Source organism: Astatotilapia calliptera, chromosome 8, assembly GCF_964374335.1.
Source record: "Astatotilapia calliptera chromosome 8, fAstCal68.1, whole genome shotgun sequence".
Classification (NCBI taxonomy): Eukaryota; Metazoa; Chordata; class Actinopteri; order Cichliformes; family Cichlidae; genus Astatotilapia; species Astatotilapia calliptera.
Window position 1 is genome coordinate 25,751,970 of NC_137429.1, and position 18,687 is coordinate 25,770,656.

At 40.5% G+C, this 18,687-nt stretch overlaps 2 protein-coding genes across 3 annotated transcripts in view; one reads left to right on the forward strand and one right to left on the reverse strand.

Moving 5' to 3' along the window:
- The window catches only part of abcc3 (ATP-binding cassette, sub-family C (CFTR/MRP), member 3), a 57,989-nt gene extending 46,408 nt beyond the window's left edge, over nt 1-11,581 (reverse strand). For both annotated transcript variants that reach the window (XM_026177372.2, XM_026177373.2), the window contains exon 1: nt 10,718-11,581. In XM_026177372.2, the coding sequence (XP_026033157.1) occupies nt 10,718-10,753 (36 nt within the window). In that variant the 5' untranslated portion in view covers nt 10,754-11,581. The remainder of the gene's footprint in view (nt 1-10,717) is intronic.
- Nucleotides 11,582-16,699: 5,118 nt separating this feature from the next.
- Nucleotides 16,700-18,687, forward strand: part of radil2b (Ras association and DIL domains 2b) — a 37,860-nt gene continuing 35,872 nt past the window's right edge. Inside the window, exon 1 of the mRNA XM_026177377.2 lies at nt 16,700-17,346. Within this exon, the coding sequence (XP_026033162.1) occupies nt 17,219-17,346 (128 nt within the window). The 5' untranslated portion in view covers nt 16,700-17,218. The remainder of the gene's footprint in view (nt 17,347-18,687) is intronic.

Genomic DNA, 18,687 nt, shown 5'->3' on the forward strand with positions numbered 1-18,687 from the left:
GGTTTGTAGGACCTTTGATCAACACATCAACTGAAGATAAACTCAAGCAAATAGCAAAATGAATATGGAAAAAAAAGAAAAGAAAAAGCAGGACACAGACCACCATCTCTAGATTTGGAGTCTTGTGATTTTCCCACTAGCATCCCACCTGCCTTTTTGAATACTTAAAAACATAAGAACAGCTATAAATATTATTTAGGTAAAGTATTTGTTCTCTAAAATAATCCACTGAAACAGTCAAAACTACTAACTAAAGCTAAATGAGCTATCAGTTCACCATTTAATAATGACGATGGTGATTATAAAGTGCTATCACTGAGCTGTTAAGGCAGTTTATTCAATAAAACACTGTTCTAAGAGTGGAATGCTGAACAGCTTAAGAAGTAATGGAGCAGAGCCACAGGTGGCGTCTAATTTTTTTTAATTCATCCTTTTTAATCCTGGTGCTTACAGTTGTTATGCTAGTAGCAAATAACTGAATATGCCTACTTCCTAACGCCACATTCCCAGATGTTTTTCCATTTTCCCCATGTGTATTTTTTTAACCAATGACATCATTTGAACACATTTATGAAAGTGGTGAATCTCAAGCTTATTCAACATTTACTATGTACATGCAGTGTTTTGGTTTATGGTTTAGTGTTCATTTGATTTTCAGAAGCATAAAATTATCAACAAACCTGATCAGGTAACTTACAGTGATACACAGAATACAATTATCTACGGCAAAAAAAGGATCAAGCATCTGGCACGCTCGTCTTCTAAGTACCTGTAGCGACATGCCCAAAGCAATGCAATCATATGATTTGTTTTGGCACAATCTAACTTTCTTACACAACCACATGCGCTTAAGATCCAGCCTTTAATTTTACAATGAATTTTAATCCTTAGACTGCTTTTTATCAGCAAAGTGGTGCATGCTCATCTCCTTATGGAAATCTTGGACATCTGTACCTGTAAAACTGTCGTTTGCATAGCTTAGCATAAAGACTGGACTTAAGGAAATAGAAAGCCTGGCTTATTTCAGTTTAGTTTTCATACTGTATGAGTATGAAAAAAATGAGTTACCAAATGGTAACCGGTGAGTTTTAAATGCATTAGGCCCATTTTGATGTGGTGGTAATTCTGATCAAGCACTTTGCATGTTTTCCTGTGGTTATGAAACTGCACTTCAGATATGTATGAACACAGCTTGGTACACTTTGCCTTGGGGAGACAAAATTGCACTCTGTGCAGCAAATGCATTAGGCCTGTTTTACTAACCTCATTTTGTTGCTAATGACTGTAAATATAATGTTGTGGCTCTGGTTTCATACTTTAATTACATGTGGTTTAATACAATACACCAGGGTACTGAAAGCCATAGCAAGGGAATTACTCGGTACTGAGACACTGCAACTGTTGTGCAGGGGAATTGTATTAACTTGTACTTGTACTTGAATTACCATCAACCAACACAGTTTAGTCAGGCTTATGCTTTCTAGTGTATCTAGAGGTTTGAGAAAATCAACAGGCCATCTCCATCTGTTCTCTGTTACACTGAAAAGCTGTCCAGCGGTATGAATGGGAGGCTGACGACAGTAAAGACTGCAGGGGGACAGGAACTGCTGCTGGCTGTGTTTGCTTACACCGACGCATGGAAAACATTAGCATTTTACCCATGGATCTTTGGTCTGTATAGTGGGCATTGCTGAAATAACTTAAATGCAGACTACAGTATAGATTTTCATATTTGGAGCAGATAAAAGATGATACTTTACAGATGTGTTGCGTAACTTGGGGGGCAAAGGGCCTTAAAGAAGATACAGCAAACCGTAGAGGAAAGATAAATCGGACCAGCCGGCTGAGAGAAAACTGAAAACATGAAGAACTCTGAGCGGCAGAAAGACTGCTGTTACACTTTAAACCCACAACGTTATGGGTTCACGCAGAGAACCACATTTATTAAAACATGGTATCATGAGCCTGTAACCTCCCTTACTCATTCAGAGCTGTTAACCAAGACTTGTCACAACTGTGTCGATTACCAGCTTTTGCTGACTTAGCAGTCTCTCGGTTCAGGAAGTAGACACTGCATCGGGGGAATTTTTCCTAGGGCATCATTACTTCTCCATGCCAGAGTGGACAGATATAAACTGACATTAAAATACCGGAATTCATAATACACATGTAACTACATTTTTTTTCCTACAACAAAAAAGCAGAATTTGTTTTTAAGGAATTTAAAAAAAAAATCAGACTTCAAATAGCAACAAGCAACTTCCACTCCATTGGGCACCACTGTCACAAAGTTTAGATCAATTTCTATTGTACAGCAACTACTTGAGGAGGGATGATTAGTTTGGAGCAAATCGACTAAGGATAACATATTTCCTCAGACTAATCCAAAAGTAAAAAGGCACAAATGTGCTGTCACATAGACTTTGGCAATAGAGCTAGGAGGCCCTCATGTGTTACCACAGGGCTACGTCCATCCAACCATCCAACCTCTACCGCTTGTCTGGGTCCATGTCACTGGGACAGCAGTCTAAACAGATGCCCAGACCTCTCTCCTTGGCCATCTCCACCAGCCCTTCCAGGTAAAGGTGTTCCCAAGCTTGCCGAGAGATGCAATTTCTCCACTGTGTCTGCCCCGTCTCCCAATTGGGACATGCCTAAAACACCTCAACAAGGAGGAGTAGTAGCTCCACTCTCAGCCTCTCCTGAATGACCGAGTGCTTCACGCTATCTTTAAAGGAGAGGCCACCCACTCTTTAAAGAGTGGGCGATCTCATACAATAAACCAACAGATTCACTTTCACCCTCACCACAATCTGTCAATCTCCCAGTCCACTGTGGCTGAGATACTTGAACTCTTTCATCCTGAGGCTTCCTAACCTGGAGCAGGCACACCAACGTCAACAACAAGCTATGAGGTAAAACAAAAGTCTTTCTTTTGTCTGTGCAACTGGTGGCAGACAGATCTGCACAGCAGACCTGAAGGGATTGCAGGCTGATCTAAAGATTGCAGTTATAAGGTGATTAAATATTAATAGGATGTCATTTTAAACTGTTGGTTACTACTGTTAAGATGGTCAGCTGCTATATAGCTATAAAAGGCTGCCAAATGAGATGGAGGATAGAAAGCATAAAGGCCAATACTTTACTTTTATGGATAATGAAGAATAAATAATGTAAAAATGAATGAAGAACAAATGTGCACAGTAAGTTTCTTGTCAAGACACACTGAATGCACTAAGCACATCTGCAGACTCATCACCTCATCAGTACTCTCACTTCCCTGCAGCGTGTGACAAGGGTTTAAAAGCTCAAAAACCGCTACGCATTCGATGTCTACAGTTTAATACCAATACAAGAACTTCCTCTTTTTCAATTTCAATTCAGCTTCAGCCTCGTAGTATCCAACCTCTGCCTAAGAGCAGCACATGAGACAAACTATTCCAGCCTTACACAACAGCTTACACTACACTTTAAAGTCTTTGAGAAGACGACGCTCAGCTCCTGCACGGCTGATCTTCCCCAAGGCACTCAACTAATCCAAGCTGCTGCTGACAGTTTGAGTTGTTGGTATATAAGGCTGCTGATAAATAGGCTTTGGATCAGTCTGATAATGTGTGCGCTGCATACCATGCATTCTGTCTGACTGTGCTACGCCCTCCTGTATGAGTATGGGTTACAATAAGTGGGCATTTCTTCATTCTGGCCGAATACACATCAGGGTGACATTAGTGTAATAACCTTTACATGCGCATTTAAACCTGCCCAACCTCAGCTTTGATGCTTACTTTAATAAAACTGACAGAGGTTTTAATAAAGTGCTGTGAGGCAGAAAAGTTCTTCGCACTTAATCAGTTATTGTTGCCACTGCTGAACACGTTCTGGCATTTTCATTTATTTAAATATACTTTGAACTCGGGGAAACTGCAGAGTTTCTCACACACACACACACACTGTACCCTTTACTTGGGCGCTGCAAGAACACTCACACTTGAAAACATCCAGTCGCTGATAACCACCTAGCTCCAGTCCTTTTGGCCGTCTGGTCAGGCCATTGTTGTGGTGGTCCCTGAAATTAATTCAGCTGCTTCTCTGGAAATTCACCATCCACCACCGTGCTACCGTATCCTTTAGCAGATCATCTGCCACCATCTAACCCTACCCTTAGCATCCTCCTCCATCACACTAACCCTCCTCGTGTCCTCCTTTGCTATATCCATGAATCTTTCTGTCCTCTTCCTCTTTTCCAGTCTAGCAGCTCCCTCATCTCAGCCTCGCCTTTCAAAGTTTGTCCCCAGTCTGCTCAACCTGAGTCGTCCCTCTGATGTCCTCATTTACAATCCTGTCCCTCGTGGTCACTCCCAATGCTGGCTTTTAATAAATAGCTTAATCGTGAAGATGTCCTACTTAGAAAATGTCCATTAAGCCATTTAAGCTAATCAATGTGTTCAATTCCAATTATCTTTCAAGTAATCAGTTCAAAAGCTTTTTTCTTATTAGCAGCCAATATAGTAAATACTGGAATGCATCTATTTTACTTTAAACAGAAACATACAGTTATTATCTATATTTCTTTTTTATGTGTACCCAAAAAGCATTTTCCGCATTCAAACTTCAAACACTGTTGGGAAAGGTTCAGGAACATTCTGCAGTCCTCCTTTCTCTATTCTAGTACAAATAAGGAGACAGTCTGTGTCAGAGGGGCTGCTGCTTCCAGAAATACTCCATTTGGTTTAAGTGTTTAGGCCGGGGTCGAGCATGAAGAGGCAGCGCACAACTAGACAGAACACGACAGTTAGCAGCTGTATTCTCACAATGATACACAACACAGACTTTGTACAAGGGAGGTTATCAAAACAGTACGTAACACATTACAGTGGGGCAAAAAAGTATTTAGTCAGCCACCGATTGTGCAAGTTCCCCCACCTAAAATGATGACAGAGGTCAGTAATTTGCACCAGAGGTACACTTCAACTGTGAGAGACAGAATGTGAAAAAAAAAATCCATGAATTCACATGGTAGGATTTGTAAAGAATTTATTCGTAAATTAGGGTGGAAAATAAGTATTTGGTCACCTCACCTCAAACAAGGAAAATCTCTGGCTCTCACAGACCTGTAACGTCTTCTGTAAGAAGCTTTTCTGTCCCCCACTCGTTACCTGTATGAATGGCACCTGTTTGAACTCATCATCTGTATAAAAGACACCTGTCCACAGCCTCAAACAGTCAGACGCCAAACTCCGCCATGGCCAAGACCAAAGAGCTTTTGAAGGACACCAGGAAAAGTATTGTAGACCTGCACCAGACTGGGAAGAGTGAATCTACAATAGGCAAGCAGCTTGGTGTGAAAAAAATCAACTGTGGGAGCAATCATCAGAAAATGGAAGACATACAAGACCACTGATAATCTCCCTCCATCTGGGGCTCCACGCAAGATCTCATCCCGTGGGGTCAAAATGATCATGAGAACGGTGAGCAAAGATCCCAGAACCACACGGGGGGACCTGGTGAATGACCTGCAGAGAGCTGGGACCAAAGTAACAAAGGTCACCATCAGTAACACACTACAACGGCAGGGAATCAAATCCCGCAGTGCCAGACGTGTTCCGCTGCTGAAGCCAGTGCATGTCCAGGCCCGTCTGAAGTTTGCCAGAGAGCACATGGATGATACAGCAGAGGATTGGGAGAATGTCATGTGGTCAGATGAAACCAAAGTAGACCTTTTTGGTATAAACTCAACTCGTCGTGTTTGGAGGAAGAAGAATACTGAGTTGCATCCCAAGAACACCATACCTACTGTGAAGCATGGGGGTGGAAACATCATGCTATGGGGCTGTTTTTCTGCCAAGGGGACAGGACGACTGATCCGTGTTAAGGACAGAATGAATGGGGCCATGTATCGTGAGATTTTGAGCCAAAACCTCCTTCCATCAGTGAGAACTTTGAAGATGAAACGAGGCTGGGTCTTCCAACATGACAATGATCCAAAACACACCGCCCGGGCAACAAAGGAGTGGCTCCGTAAGAAGCATTTGAAAGTCCTGGAGTGGCCTAGCCAGTCTCCAGACCTCAACCCCATAGAAAATCTGTGGCGGGAGTTGAAAGTCCGTGTTGCTCGGCGACAGCCCCAAAACATCACTGCTCTCGAGAAGATCTGCATGGAGGAATGGGCCAAAATACCAGCTACTGTGTGTGCAAACCTGGTAAAGACCTATAGTAAACGTTTGACCTCTGTTATTGCCAACAAAGGTTATGTTACAAAGTATTGAGTTGTATTTTTGTTGTTGACCAAATACTTATTTTCCACCCTGATTTACGAATAAATTCTTTACAAATCCTACCATGTGGATTCATGGATTTTTTTTTTCACATTCTGTCTCTCACAGTTGAAGTGTACCTCTGGTGCAAATTACTGACCTCTGTCATCATTTTAGGTGGGGGAACTTGCACAATCGGTGGCTGACTAAATACTTTTTTGCCCCACTGTATATTCATCAAAGTGTTTATATAAAACATTTCTCCCTTTAAAAAAACAAAACAAAACGTGATTTTCATTTTTTTATTTCGCATGACACTGTTCACAGCAAGTCGATAATGAAGATTTGCAGGTGGTAGCAAACTGCTGAGTCCAGTGCTGAGACTGAACTTTCAACATCAACTTTGAAACCAACAGGGAAGTCTTTAAAAAGCTCAGAAGAACTAAAATTTGCAATCTAATGAGAACTTGATCCATAAAGGAAGATTATGTGGGGAAGCCCCAAAAAGCAGCTGTCAGATGATTTTACGGAGACAGTTCTGGCAGATGGTGTGCAGGGCTGGCATGTGCAAAACGATTTGCATGTCTTTTGAGCCTTTTTGTACTGCTCGGTCACTGCAAAGCCAAACCAATAGGACTGGAACCACCTATGTCACATGACTGTATTTCAAACATTGGCTCAACATTGGTATTAGCCGATATCTGTATTGGTTGACATCGGCTTTCCTGGTCGATATCAAATCATTGGTATTTCACAGTCTGCAACCGCTCCAATAACTATTTAATTGTTTCAGTCAACAATCATTTTCTGGGCCTTTTTTAAAATGGGGAAATAGCTGCATTTTTCTTTACACTTTGAAACTGTTAAAACTTTCGTGAAAAACTGTAAAAGATATTTTGATGATTATTTAATATTATACACTAAATGACTCATTTAAAAACCCATATGGCATTATCAAAAAGTGGGATTGTAGCCCTTTTATTAAACACAACCTTTTTTTGTCTTTATAAATATTCAGAAACCAGAGTCACAAAATTAAAACTCACCACAGAACACAGGGCACATTTTCTCTAATGTGGCTTCACGCTGAGTTACCACAGAGGTAACAGCATTACAGACAGCCTACCCAGTGTCACACTGACACAAATGTTAAATACAGGGGCGGCTTGTCTATAAACTCTTATGTGCTTTATGATAGAAGTAAACAGGTCAGAAACAAACATCAAAGCCAGCTGTTTTACCATTCAAATCTTGTCAGTGTGAGGTTTCAGAGCAAAAGATTCCCCCGCATAGTACTTCAAAACTCCCTTTTATAAATGCTGTGTACACGCTCATTCACACAAAGGCTAATTCATAAATCACCCGACAAGGAAATGAGCAGTGCAAACGCTGATTTTACTACAGCCATGTTTGAGCAATCATTTAAAGGGGAAAGGTGCACACTACACCTTTTGCAAACAGTGAGGGAACAAATAAAGCTCTCTCCCATGTGCTAAGGGGCATACACTCAGGAAATTAAAGGGACAACTAGTGACCATGGACGACAATGACGTTCGATGACTTGGAGTGACGACAGGCAAAATAACCTTTAGTAATAACTGGTGAACTGTTACCAACTTTAAAGTGAATGATTGAAATGACCATCGCTGGAATGGAAGGATCACACATGGTCACAAATTATAAGGCTGCCTACAGAAGCACATCTACAAGCGAATCGCTTTATATGTGAACGGGGGCTTTAGTAGTTAACCTGACTTGCACTGTGCAAGGGGATTACAACTGCCGTCGGTCTGTTTAAAGCGGACAGCAGCAAATAGGATAGGCAAATAGGCCTCAAGAGCGAGCCGGCACTTAATGTGAGATCCAACCAGATGCAGGTCAGCTGAGTAATATCACGAAGCAATCAGGTGCTAAACGCTGAGAATGGCCGTTTCAAGCCAAAATTTGATATTTGATGTTCACTTGGAGCTCATTGTGTGAGATTCAAAAATTTTGGATTTTATTCTTTTTAAAATTAGTTTTCATTATCTTTGGTCTGTGGTCATCTTTGGCTTTCTCTAGCTTCCTTTGTGTGTATATCGCATCTAGTGTAACTACACCTGACTTGAGCCACCAGTCCAGCACCTGCTGGTTAACAAGCTTCTTCGTTTTGTGCTGTTTAGCAGTTGCTGGCACACATCCATACTAAACAGCCAGACAACCCCGCCAAAAGCGAACAAACAAAAAGAATCCTTTTTATCTGAATGGGTCAGATCGATGTTTATATGCGCAACTGTTGGTCATCAATACACAATTTGTGGCTAAACCATGAAATTAAAGCCTTAAGAAGCTATTCGTTTAATTCTTTACAATATGGCTGCAAAATATTCAAATTAAAACAGCACATTGTAAATGGTCTTTCAACCACAGGAAGCCAGGCAGGCTATAACTAAGAAGTACATGTGGATAAAAAGCATCCAGGCAAATCTAGTGTTACTGAGCGTGGCTGTCGGTTACCTTGCAATGTGGTCATTTTGGAATCTGCATTCTGCAGTGAAGTGACCATTGTAACCTCCATGAGAGCAGCATATTACCGTCACCCACCCTGGGAAATACTCATTTGCCGCAATGTCACTTCTTTAAAACAGACTTCCCCAAACAGAGATAGTCATAGTAGTCAAAGCTAAATGATGACACTCTGTAGGCGGTGTTTGCATTCTCACAGAGGTGGGAAGTAACAAAGTACAAATACTAATAATCAGATTTTCAAAACAAGACTCAATACTTTTGGTTTAATTTGAGGGGAGTTATTTTGTCATGTGACTGCAGGCCTTCAAACATTAAACCGATTTAAGCCTGAACCGTAACACATGAAAGGCAATCCTGTTCATGTGTTGATCACCAAGGGATGTGGCATAAAAAACTGTGCCATAGTCAGAGGTTAAAGTGAGCCAGTGTTTCTATTTATTTTTTTGGCACAACACTGGAACAAACTGTGCGTGGAAATACTCTTTTGTACAGGATAAACAGGTTAGTTTGCTGTACTGTGATGGATCAGTGTGTGACTGGTGCGCAGCAGCTGTGGTTCCATGATCAGAGTTAGGTTACATTAAGTGTAGCAGAGGAGAATCTGAAGTTAAGCTGATGATGCTGAGAATTATTGGGTATAAAGACATTATAAACAGTGTACTGTCAGTGTAGACGATGGAAATCAACCAGGACAGCTCATGAAACATCTGCTTAATTCAGGTGTGTAAACCCACAGCTGATCACAGCCTGTACACTAAGAAAATCTACCGGAGCTCTCAATAGAAATTATTGAGAGTTGTGATTCTTTTCCTCACACTGAGCCACTACAACAGATTTATTGGGTTCTCCACCTGCTGAAACTGCTTTAACCTCTTCTCTACGCATTTTCCTGTTAAGAGGCAAAGTCAATGTAGGCAACATAAAAAAACGCCACTTTTTTATAACATTTCCTTCTTTTTCTCTATTCTTGTTACACTTACTGATTCAAACTGAGTGTATTTATTAGAATTAAAATTCAGGCAACTTTTTTTTCAGGCAACTATTAATATAACACAAGGTTCAATTAGCTTTGTGTACAAATAGTTGGAAAAAATATTCTTTAAGGAGCTACTTTTATTTTCTTATTTTGTGTACATTTCAGAACTTGTATTTTTTCACTTTTACTTGAGTAAAGAAGATGAATCATTATTTATACTTTTACTGGAGTATTTTTTTAACAGTACAGACATTCTGTACTTCTACTTAAGTACAGAATGTCTGCACTTCTGCCCGCTCCGCATTCCTAACATTAAAGCGGGGGAAATGAAACTCTGAACCGTGTTTACATTAGGAGCTGCAATCATGTTTTATGGCATTAAACCTGCAAGTATAAGACAAACGACGCACTACACCGAGCATGACCTCAGTTTCCTCAGTGTCGCATCATCAACAGCAGAAGGGGAAAAAACAGAGTCACCAAAATATTCCCAGTGGGAAAATGATTAGTGCTGATGCTTAACTGTGAGTTTATCCCTCCTTTATTCCCAGTGAGGCTAATGTAGCAAGCTATTTAGTAGCTCTTGCCCATTCGATCATCTTGCTACTGTTTATGGACTGTTAGAGAAGTTTAAAGACCCCGACATGTCTAAGGAGTGCCGCAAGAGCCATTAAACAGAAGTTGACAGGTACTTATCCAATGTATGAGGTGTTCTTTTGCACGAGTGACCGACTTCTCTAAACCGAAAACACGCAGTTCGCCGTGTCATTAACTGTGAGCTTATTAAACCGGTAAATGCTATTAGGTGGGAAAAAGCTTATTTATAGACAGCTGCGACGGAAAGAAAACAAGAGCAGCCGGTGACATAACACTGTTCAAAACCACCTGGTAGTGAACGAACTATACACCGGGGTAGGGGAGTATTCTGCAGTATACCCCGATGTTCATGACAAACCACCGAGCGCAGAAGGGTACTCACCCAGAACGGAAGCTTTGGTCCGCACAACCGCTCCATCTCGGTCACAGCGGGAAGCGGGGAACCACCGGAGAGCTCTGCGTGCACCTTCTACAGTTTCTACAGGTCGAGCTCTTTGTAGCCAAACGACCTGCTTTCCTGTTCCTTCTCGTAACTGGACGCTCTCTAACCGTCACATGCCACACATACGAGTGCACTGTAGCGGAGTTGGTTCGGGTGTCTGTATCGCGCTCCCCTCTCTCTTCACGGCGTGGACCGACTCGCGCAGTTACTGCTCCGGTACTTCCGCACTGCCACGAGAGAAGTCATCCAGAGTCAGCTCGAGAAGTAGTTCGCTGGAGGATTTAGTGACAGTAAAAGGTTGTACATATTGCGGAGCTCCACCCCTTTTGCTGCTCCCTGTCTCACTTTTACCGTGTACAGTCAACATGACTCGACAGTATTGAATAATGCTTAGCTTCCGAGTCAGATCATTAGGGTTTACACGCGATAACTGTTTGTAGTTATGTTTTGTTTTTTTTTTAAAGGTTTTGACTTAGATTTTTTTGTGGCCAGGATAAGAGGGCTTGGGTTGCTCACATTATCTTCACTGAGATCATATTGTGAAGTGCTCCAGACTGGTCCCGCATTCATTCTGCAGCATGACAACCACTAGAAAACATGCAGCAAGAGTCATAAAAATCTTATCCTGCAACAGATGGTATGGCCCACACAGAGCTCTGATGTCAGCATCAGGCTATTAGATGAAGAGAGTGAAGACAACCTAAATCCACACAAAGCAAGCTCTCCGAGATGTTTAAAAAAATATTTAAGTCCTTTTAGTGCACTGTATGTGAAATTGATGAATGGTAAATAAACACTTGTTTTTAAAAGCAGCCTCAAGTAATGGTGTATTTCAGAAAACGAATGTGTGCTGGAGGGCACAGCTCTGTGACGGTGATGCTTGGTTACATATGGACACATGCACTTAAAGAGAACATACAGTAGGACCACACCTAACAAATATATCTTCAAACCTGTATGACTGGAAAGGTATTTAAATAAAAGTCCTTAAATCTTCCTTCCACCTCGTAAACCTGTTACACTTCCTCTTGGACTGGTTCAACATGCTTAAAAGGTTATTATAAAATACATTTTCCTGTCCTACAGATAAACTCTGTTTGAGGTATTGTGACCTTAAGCTCATGTATGGGCCAAGTCAAATCAGCAAGTCCTAGTATTCTGTCATTCTCACATTTCTTCTGATCTCCAACCAGATATGGCACATGGCTGCACTTTCCTGGTTCTGTTGAAGGCCTTCTTGTTAAAAGGATGTTCTTCCTGTTGTTGTTCCTCCTATAAAACAACTGAAATTAAATGAACTGAAAGGTAGACAATCTCGAAAAGTGTTTCAGCTTTACCTATGTATGGCCCTGTGATGGAGTATGCAGCTATTGGCAAACATGTCAAGCTCTGTATAAACCACCTGAGACATAATGTCTTCAAATGTTCTCTTATAAAACTCGTTTGAAGCGTGATTGCTTCATTGTCCAACTCCACAGATACTTCCTGAGGATTTAGAACAAGCTGCAAAGCACTGATTACACACACACAAAAAAGGCCAGAGAAATGGTTCATGATCTGAAGCGTACCACATTATTTATCAGTTTGTCCGTCTGAATTGGCTGAATTGGGTATCCCTGAATCATCCCTTAGTTATGCAACTATAGGCTCACACTGCTGTGGGTGCTCCTGTGGTACTCTGATGTGGTTTCAGTACCACTGCCATGTGGTTTCTGTATCAGTACAGAATGTTACATTTCTGCCTTCTCTCTCTTTGCTCTTGCTTTCTTCTTTTCTCTTTCCCCTCACTCCCCAAACAGTCATTGCAGATGAATGCCCATCCCCGAGCCTGGTTCTGCCTGACGTTTAATCCTGTAAAAAGGGAGTTTTTCCTTCTTACCCTAACAAAGTGCTTGCTCATAAGGGGCCAACTAATTGGTGGAATTTTCTCAAGTATACTCTTTACCTTAAAGTACGTAGCGGCTTGAAGCAACTGCTGGTGTGATTCAGCGTTAGCTACACAAAAATGAATTGAACGTCCCTTCTGTGCAGTTACACTCTGCTCATTTGCGGATTTCTGCATTCTGAGCCAAGTCAAAGAAAGGAAAGCGGAAGTCAAAATACTTTTACTGAATATTGCAGTTATTATCTTATTTACAGGAATCAAAGCTTTAACAAATACATTCCAAATAAGTGCCCAAAAAGCAGGCTCCTTGCAGAAGTACAGCTACTGAGCATGCCTGAATATTTCCTCTGCTGCTCAGTGTTGCTGTGTGTGAACAATCAGAGCCTAGATTTTGCTTCAGAATATCCACTCCACGCCAACATTTGGTTCGCCACATAAACATAGATGCACCTCTGTGCCTTAAGAATTAACCTCAGAATCAAACACTGCTAGTGTATCTACTCTGGTCAAAAAAACACGCTTCATACTAACGTCCACATTTCAGTTTATTTTCCTCTCACAATGCTGAAGCATCGTGAAAAACAGAGAGAAATAAAATCATTTCAATTTTACATATGACATCCATCTCAGAAACGTGTTCCCTTTAACAGAGTACGTAAGTGCTTAGCAAAGTTAATGCTCATAATTCTACAGTCTGCCGTGTTATCGTTCTGCCTCTCCCGCTCACAACTTCCGGTTCCTGTGACTCACGGAGGCGGGGACTGTTCGACAACAATTTTATCAGAAAAAAATTATTTAAAGAAATGCATCCATAAACTTGTAAATTATCTTGTGGTGTTTCACTATAATTGTACACAAATATAAAATAAACAAAAAGAAAATAAACAGAAATCAAAATGAAGATTTCACATACCAGCTTCTGGTGTTGTCATGGCAACCCACTCAACGGCATTTCAGCGTGGCTAGGTGGCTTTTATTGCCTCTGAATATTTATGAAAGCTACCTATGGCTGAAAGTTTTTTTTTTTAAAACAGTGTTCATTACTCCCAACTGTCTTTACAACAAGAGTTTTTTCTTACACTGTAAAAAAAAAAAAAAGTAAAGAAAGGTAAAAACAACAAAACAAAATACTGCAGCATGAAAATGTTCCACAATGATGGAAAAAGTCACACGAGTCTGTTGTTTAAAATTTGTAGTGTTTGGTCATGCTGAGATACTGAGCTGTGAAGTTCTCTGTTAAAACCACCAGCATACATCAATTCCTGTCACCTGTCAATCTGTTGAACACACCCAGGAGTATATGTAACTCCACACTGTAATAAATTAAAATCTTTAATTTAAAATTTTTGCAACTTTTATAGAAAAACAACTAGCTGTCAATCCATCCACCCTTTTTGTCCACCAAATTATCCTTAATTGTCTCAGCCCTTTGGATCTGTGTTTAAATGTGCACACCACATCAGATGTTCCACCAACCAACACAGCCAACTTCAGTTTAGTTTTTTTCCACTCAGTAATATATGAATTCTGCTATTGGCACCTCTGATTAAGCTGTGTAAGCTAATGTTTTTGTCAAAACTGATTAAAATACCAGAGTCATGCAGTGCATTTCCAGCAGGTCAGTTCTGGTCAAATTATAGACGTCAGAGTCAACATAAGCACAGAGCTCTGCTTTATTTTGGCTCATAACACAGCAGATGTGTTGTTTTCTGTTTTGGAGATAGTGAAAGAAAGGGAGATTTGTGTGTAGTAAAGGCATTTTTAATTGTTCCGCAAACAGCAGCACTGACTTAACTACTGTTAGGTAAGTTTGTGAGGTATGGGCTGTAAAGCTTTCTTAAGTCTCCTGCTTGCAGGTGTCACTCCTCCTTCTCCAGCCGGGGATCTGATTACTAGATCTTAAGCCCTTCTGTTCTCTTCCTATGTACTGAGAAAGCCTGACCTTGGCCTACAGGCGGATTCTTTCCTGCTCACGATAAGATGGATAGCCTATCCAGTGAAGTGCAAGTAAACGAGTCCACACGAGAGAGAACCTGTACGGTGTGAACTTGCAGTGACATGCGGGGGAAGCCCTGCGTAGTGTTTACACTACAGGAGCTGTTACAAGATTCAGGTATCAGAAGCGTCATGTTATCCAAAAGGGCCTATACAGAACAGCTCCGCCCATTTATCTTTCCACGCAAACCACGAGGGAGTGCTCTTCAGCTCACCAGCGGGTGTTTGATGTGTTTTTGTTTAAAGTGAATTAATGAGTTAGAGAAAAGTGGCCTTTGTGAATTGAACAAAAGAAGCAAAAGTGAATTAAATAACTACTATACAGGGTTTAGAATATATATATATATATATATATATATATATATATATATATATATATATATATATATATATATATATATATATATATATATATATATGAAATATGTAAGGTTTTCAATTTTTTGAATCCCTTATAAACAATGTCAGTGTACAAGCAGAGCTTCTGTTCAGGGTGTTACACTCGGTTATTTGTAACGCACAGTGCAGTGCACCATCTAGTGGTCATGTCTCTAATCGACGGTCACGTGGTGTTGCTCTTGGAACTCTTCAAACAAAACAGCTGCTGGTGGACTTTCTGACGGACGAATGGAAAAACATAAAAAGCAACTTTAAGCTTGTATCTTATCATTCTAGTGTAATATTGTATTAGCTCTTACATCCACTAGTGAAATTTTGTATGGAGTGGATCTTATTTGTTGTGTAGCTACTTTCTTTTCTCATTATGGGTAATGGGCTGAATAACTAAACCTCAGTTACAATATTGTGCAAAAGTCTTGAGTCACCTCTTATTTGTTTATATTTTGATACGAAATTGGAATCACATGAAACTACAAAACACATGTGATACACTCTGATGTGAGTTTGCCAGTTATAGCAAGAAATGTCTTCTACCCAGCAACCTAAATGACAGCATTCAGGGCAATCAGCTAATTTTACACATTGGTTTTATGCGTTAGCATATTTTTACTGAGAACACTGAATAAAAGTATTATAACATTTCTTGTCACACATGGACCTCTGATGATGACATAAGTCAGCAATTTGGTTCAGGGTTTAATAACTAAAAAGGATTTACCAAGCACTAAATCTTTTTAGTTATTAAAGGTTTAACAAAAGTATCTTAAACGTAGTGCCGACAACTCAAATATGATTGTTTTTTCCATAATAGCTCCACTTAAAGATGGGCAAAGACTCCAGTAATGACATAATATGCAAAAGCAATCCCTCGAGCTTAAAGCTAAAGCAGCTTTAAACACTTTTTTAAATACTAGCTCTGTGTGTTACCAACAAGAGGGGATGTTACTATATCTCAAGCAGAAACCTACCTGCTGTTCAAATCTTCTTTTTTTCGTGGGAAAGCAAATCAGAAGAACTTTGGCTTTGACTACTTTTGGACTGAGTCAGTCCTAAACTAGTTGGTATTGAGGGGTTACACCAGGGACCTGTATTAGATAAATAAGGACTAATTTGAAAGGTAAATCATTGCAAAGCTAGAATCTAGTAGATTTAAGAGTAAAAGAAAAAAATCGGAACTGCAAATTAGAATAATAAGCCTACATTAACAAAAAAATAAATAAAAAAAATCTTGCTGTGACAACACGTTCTCACTCCCAAAGCGTAACATTTTACGCTAGGTGACAAATCGTCAACATATTACGTTTTCGGCTACCCACCACGTTCCTAAATGACAACCTCGGGAAAATGAGGAATTATGAGAACCGTATGGACTCAATCTACACATGTTCTTCAAATCGCTTAGAAACACGCTATTTAACATCATTAAAGTCCTGGTTAAGGTCAGGAAAAAGGTTATGGTTAGGGCGCTGGCTGTGATCTGCTTTCAGCCAGAAGATGGAGTGATGGACACAGAAATCTTGGATTCACTCACTGCTCGAGTTCCTCTGTCTGCTTCAAGCACAGACGTGAATTTAGCACATCTTCCACAGCAAGAAAAGCGGTGCAATGCTGTGAAAGCTGGGATTTAAAAGGTCAGACGAATTCTTCAGTAAGGTTTTATTTTGAAAGTTTCAGTGCGGGTGGGCGGGTGTGTGCAGCCTTGGCACTTTCAGGCAGTTGCGCTGTCGAAACACATCTGGAGAGCGGGTTCGTTATGAATTTGAAACAGGCTGCTTCCTTTGGAAGCGGACAGGATACGTCATAATGGCAGCAGTGTTCATCAGATGTGTCCGCTCCCTGGAATGACATCAGTAAGATATATTTCGATCACGTGTCAGCGTCCCAGAGACAGTTAAGAGATGAAGTTGTAACTGGAGAAGCTTCGTCGCTGTTGTTGGACTGAGCAGTCCGTCAACAGCTGGATGAGGGTTGGAAACATCTGCAGCGCTTATTCCGGAAAATGAAGCAGCAGCTGGATGAATTTGCGCCTCGGTTCCTGAATGGAACATGTCAGGAATGATGCAAGGCAACACCGGCTGTTCTCCAGTCGAGCACTAGAATAACCAACTCTGATCATTTAGAATAAAACCACTTTAACGTAGCACCAGGTGGATCAGACAGGAATGAGTCGGATTAAAGATTCCTCTGAGGAGCTGCGCTCTCTACCACCAAGACCCCCGAACTTACCTGCAGCTCTCCCAAAAAGACGGTTTGTCAGGCTGGGGAGGAAGACCAGTGATGGCTCTCAGCAGTGAGTATGAAACACGTGCTAACAAATGCGTATTCGTGCCAAATTGTGTTCATGTGCACTTTAATTAACAAGTTGTTCACCTGACCAAACTTTTGTCTGCCTCAGTGCACCTTTACTTCTGTCTTCGTGCTTCCTGTCATTTGATTGTATTGTTAGGCATGCTGTCTGAATGTTGTTGTATGCTGTTATGTATTCAATCCTGATGTGTCCTGGAACTTGCGATCCCTTAAGCCACTGGATATAACAAAGCATGAGGTTCACATTCACACTGACAGACTGTCTGTGTATTTGAACTGTGAACTTGACTTTAATTGTAACAAAAACAGATGATCCATGTTGATTGTTCACCTGACAAAACATTTGTATCCCCAAGTGCAAGTTTACTTCTGTCTCTTTCTTCCGATTTGAATGTTTTGTATTTCATGTAATATTAGTCCCAGTCACTGTGAACAGGAACTGATCGGAAATTTTAAACTTCAAGTGACTGAATGGGGTCATTTTTGGCTCAGTCGTGACATAGATTTTTAAAATTATACACACATGCATTTGTCAGTCTACTTCTATAGCATTTCACAGTTCAGTTTTCCACTTCTTACTTTTTTCGTAGTGTTTTGCAGTCATCCATGGCAAACAGACCTAGAGTTGTAAGAGTGGTAATGCTTTATAATATAGCCATTTACTAAAAGCACAATCATTAAGTGGAATTTTCAGTTTTCAGTTTTCAGTTTTATTTGTCATATGCAAGTTAGCACAGGGTCAACATTGCAATGAAATGTGTTTGACGAGCAGCAGTCACTCAGCAGCATGGTACAGTAGAAGAAAATATAATAAAATATAATAAAATAAAATAAAGTAATAAAAAATAGAAAAATAGTAAGGAGCAAAATATTAGAGAGACGTGGTAAAAGAGAAAAGATGACTAAATATATATGTATCTATAAATATAAATATATGTACACTAGTGATTAAATAAGAAAATCTTGAAAAGAAATATGACGGGGGGCAGATGGGATATTGCACAGGAATGAGCAGCAGAAAATTACAGTATTGCACTTTTAAATATAAATATCAATAACAATAAAGTGGAGTGACCAGTGCAGATTAAACAGAGTACTTGTGAAGCTGCAGGGTAGCTTCTGAGTGCGTCCTGTGGACTGTGTTGTGTGTGTTTAAGTGTTGTGGTTGAGGTGTCGTATGGCTTGGTGGTAAAAACTGTTTTTGAGTCTTGTAGTCCGAGCAGACAGACTCCTGTAACGTCTGCCAGATGGTAACAAGGAGAACAGCTGATGTGCTGGGTGGCTCTGGTCCTTGATGATGCTGTGTGCTTTACGGAGGCATCGC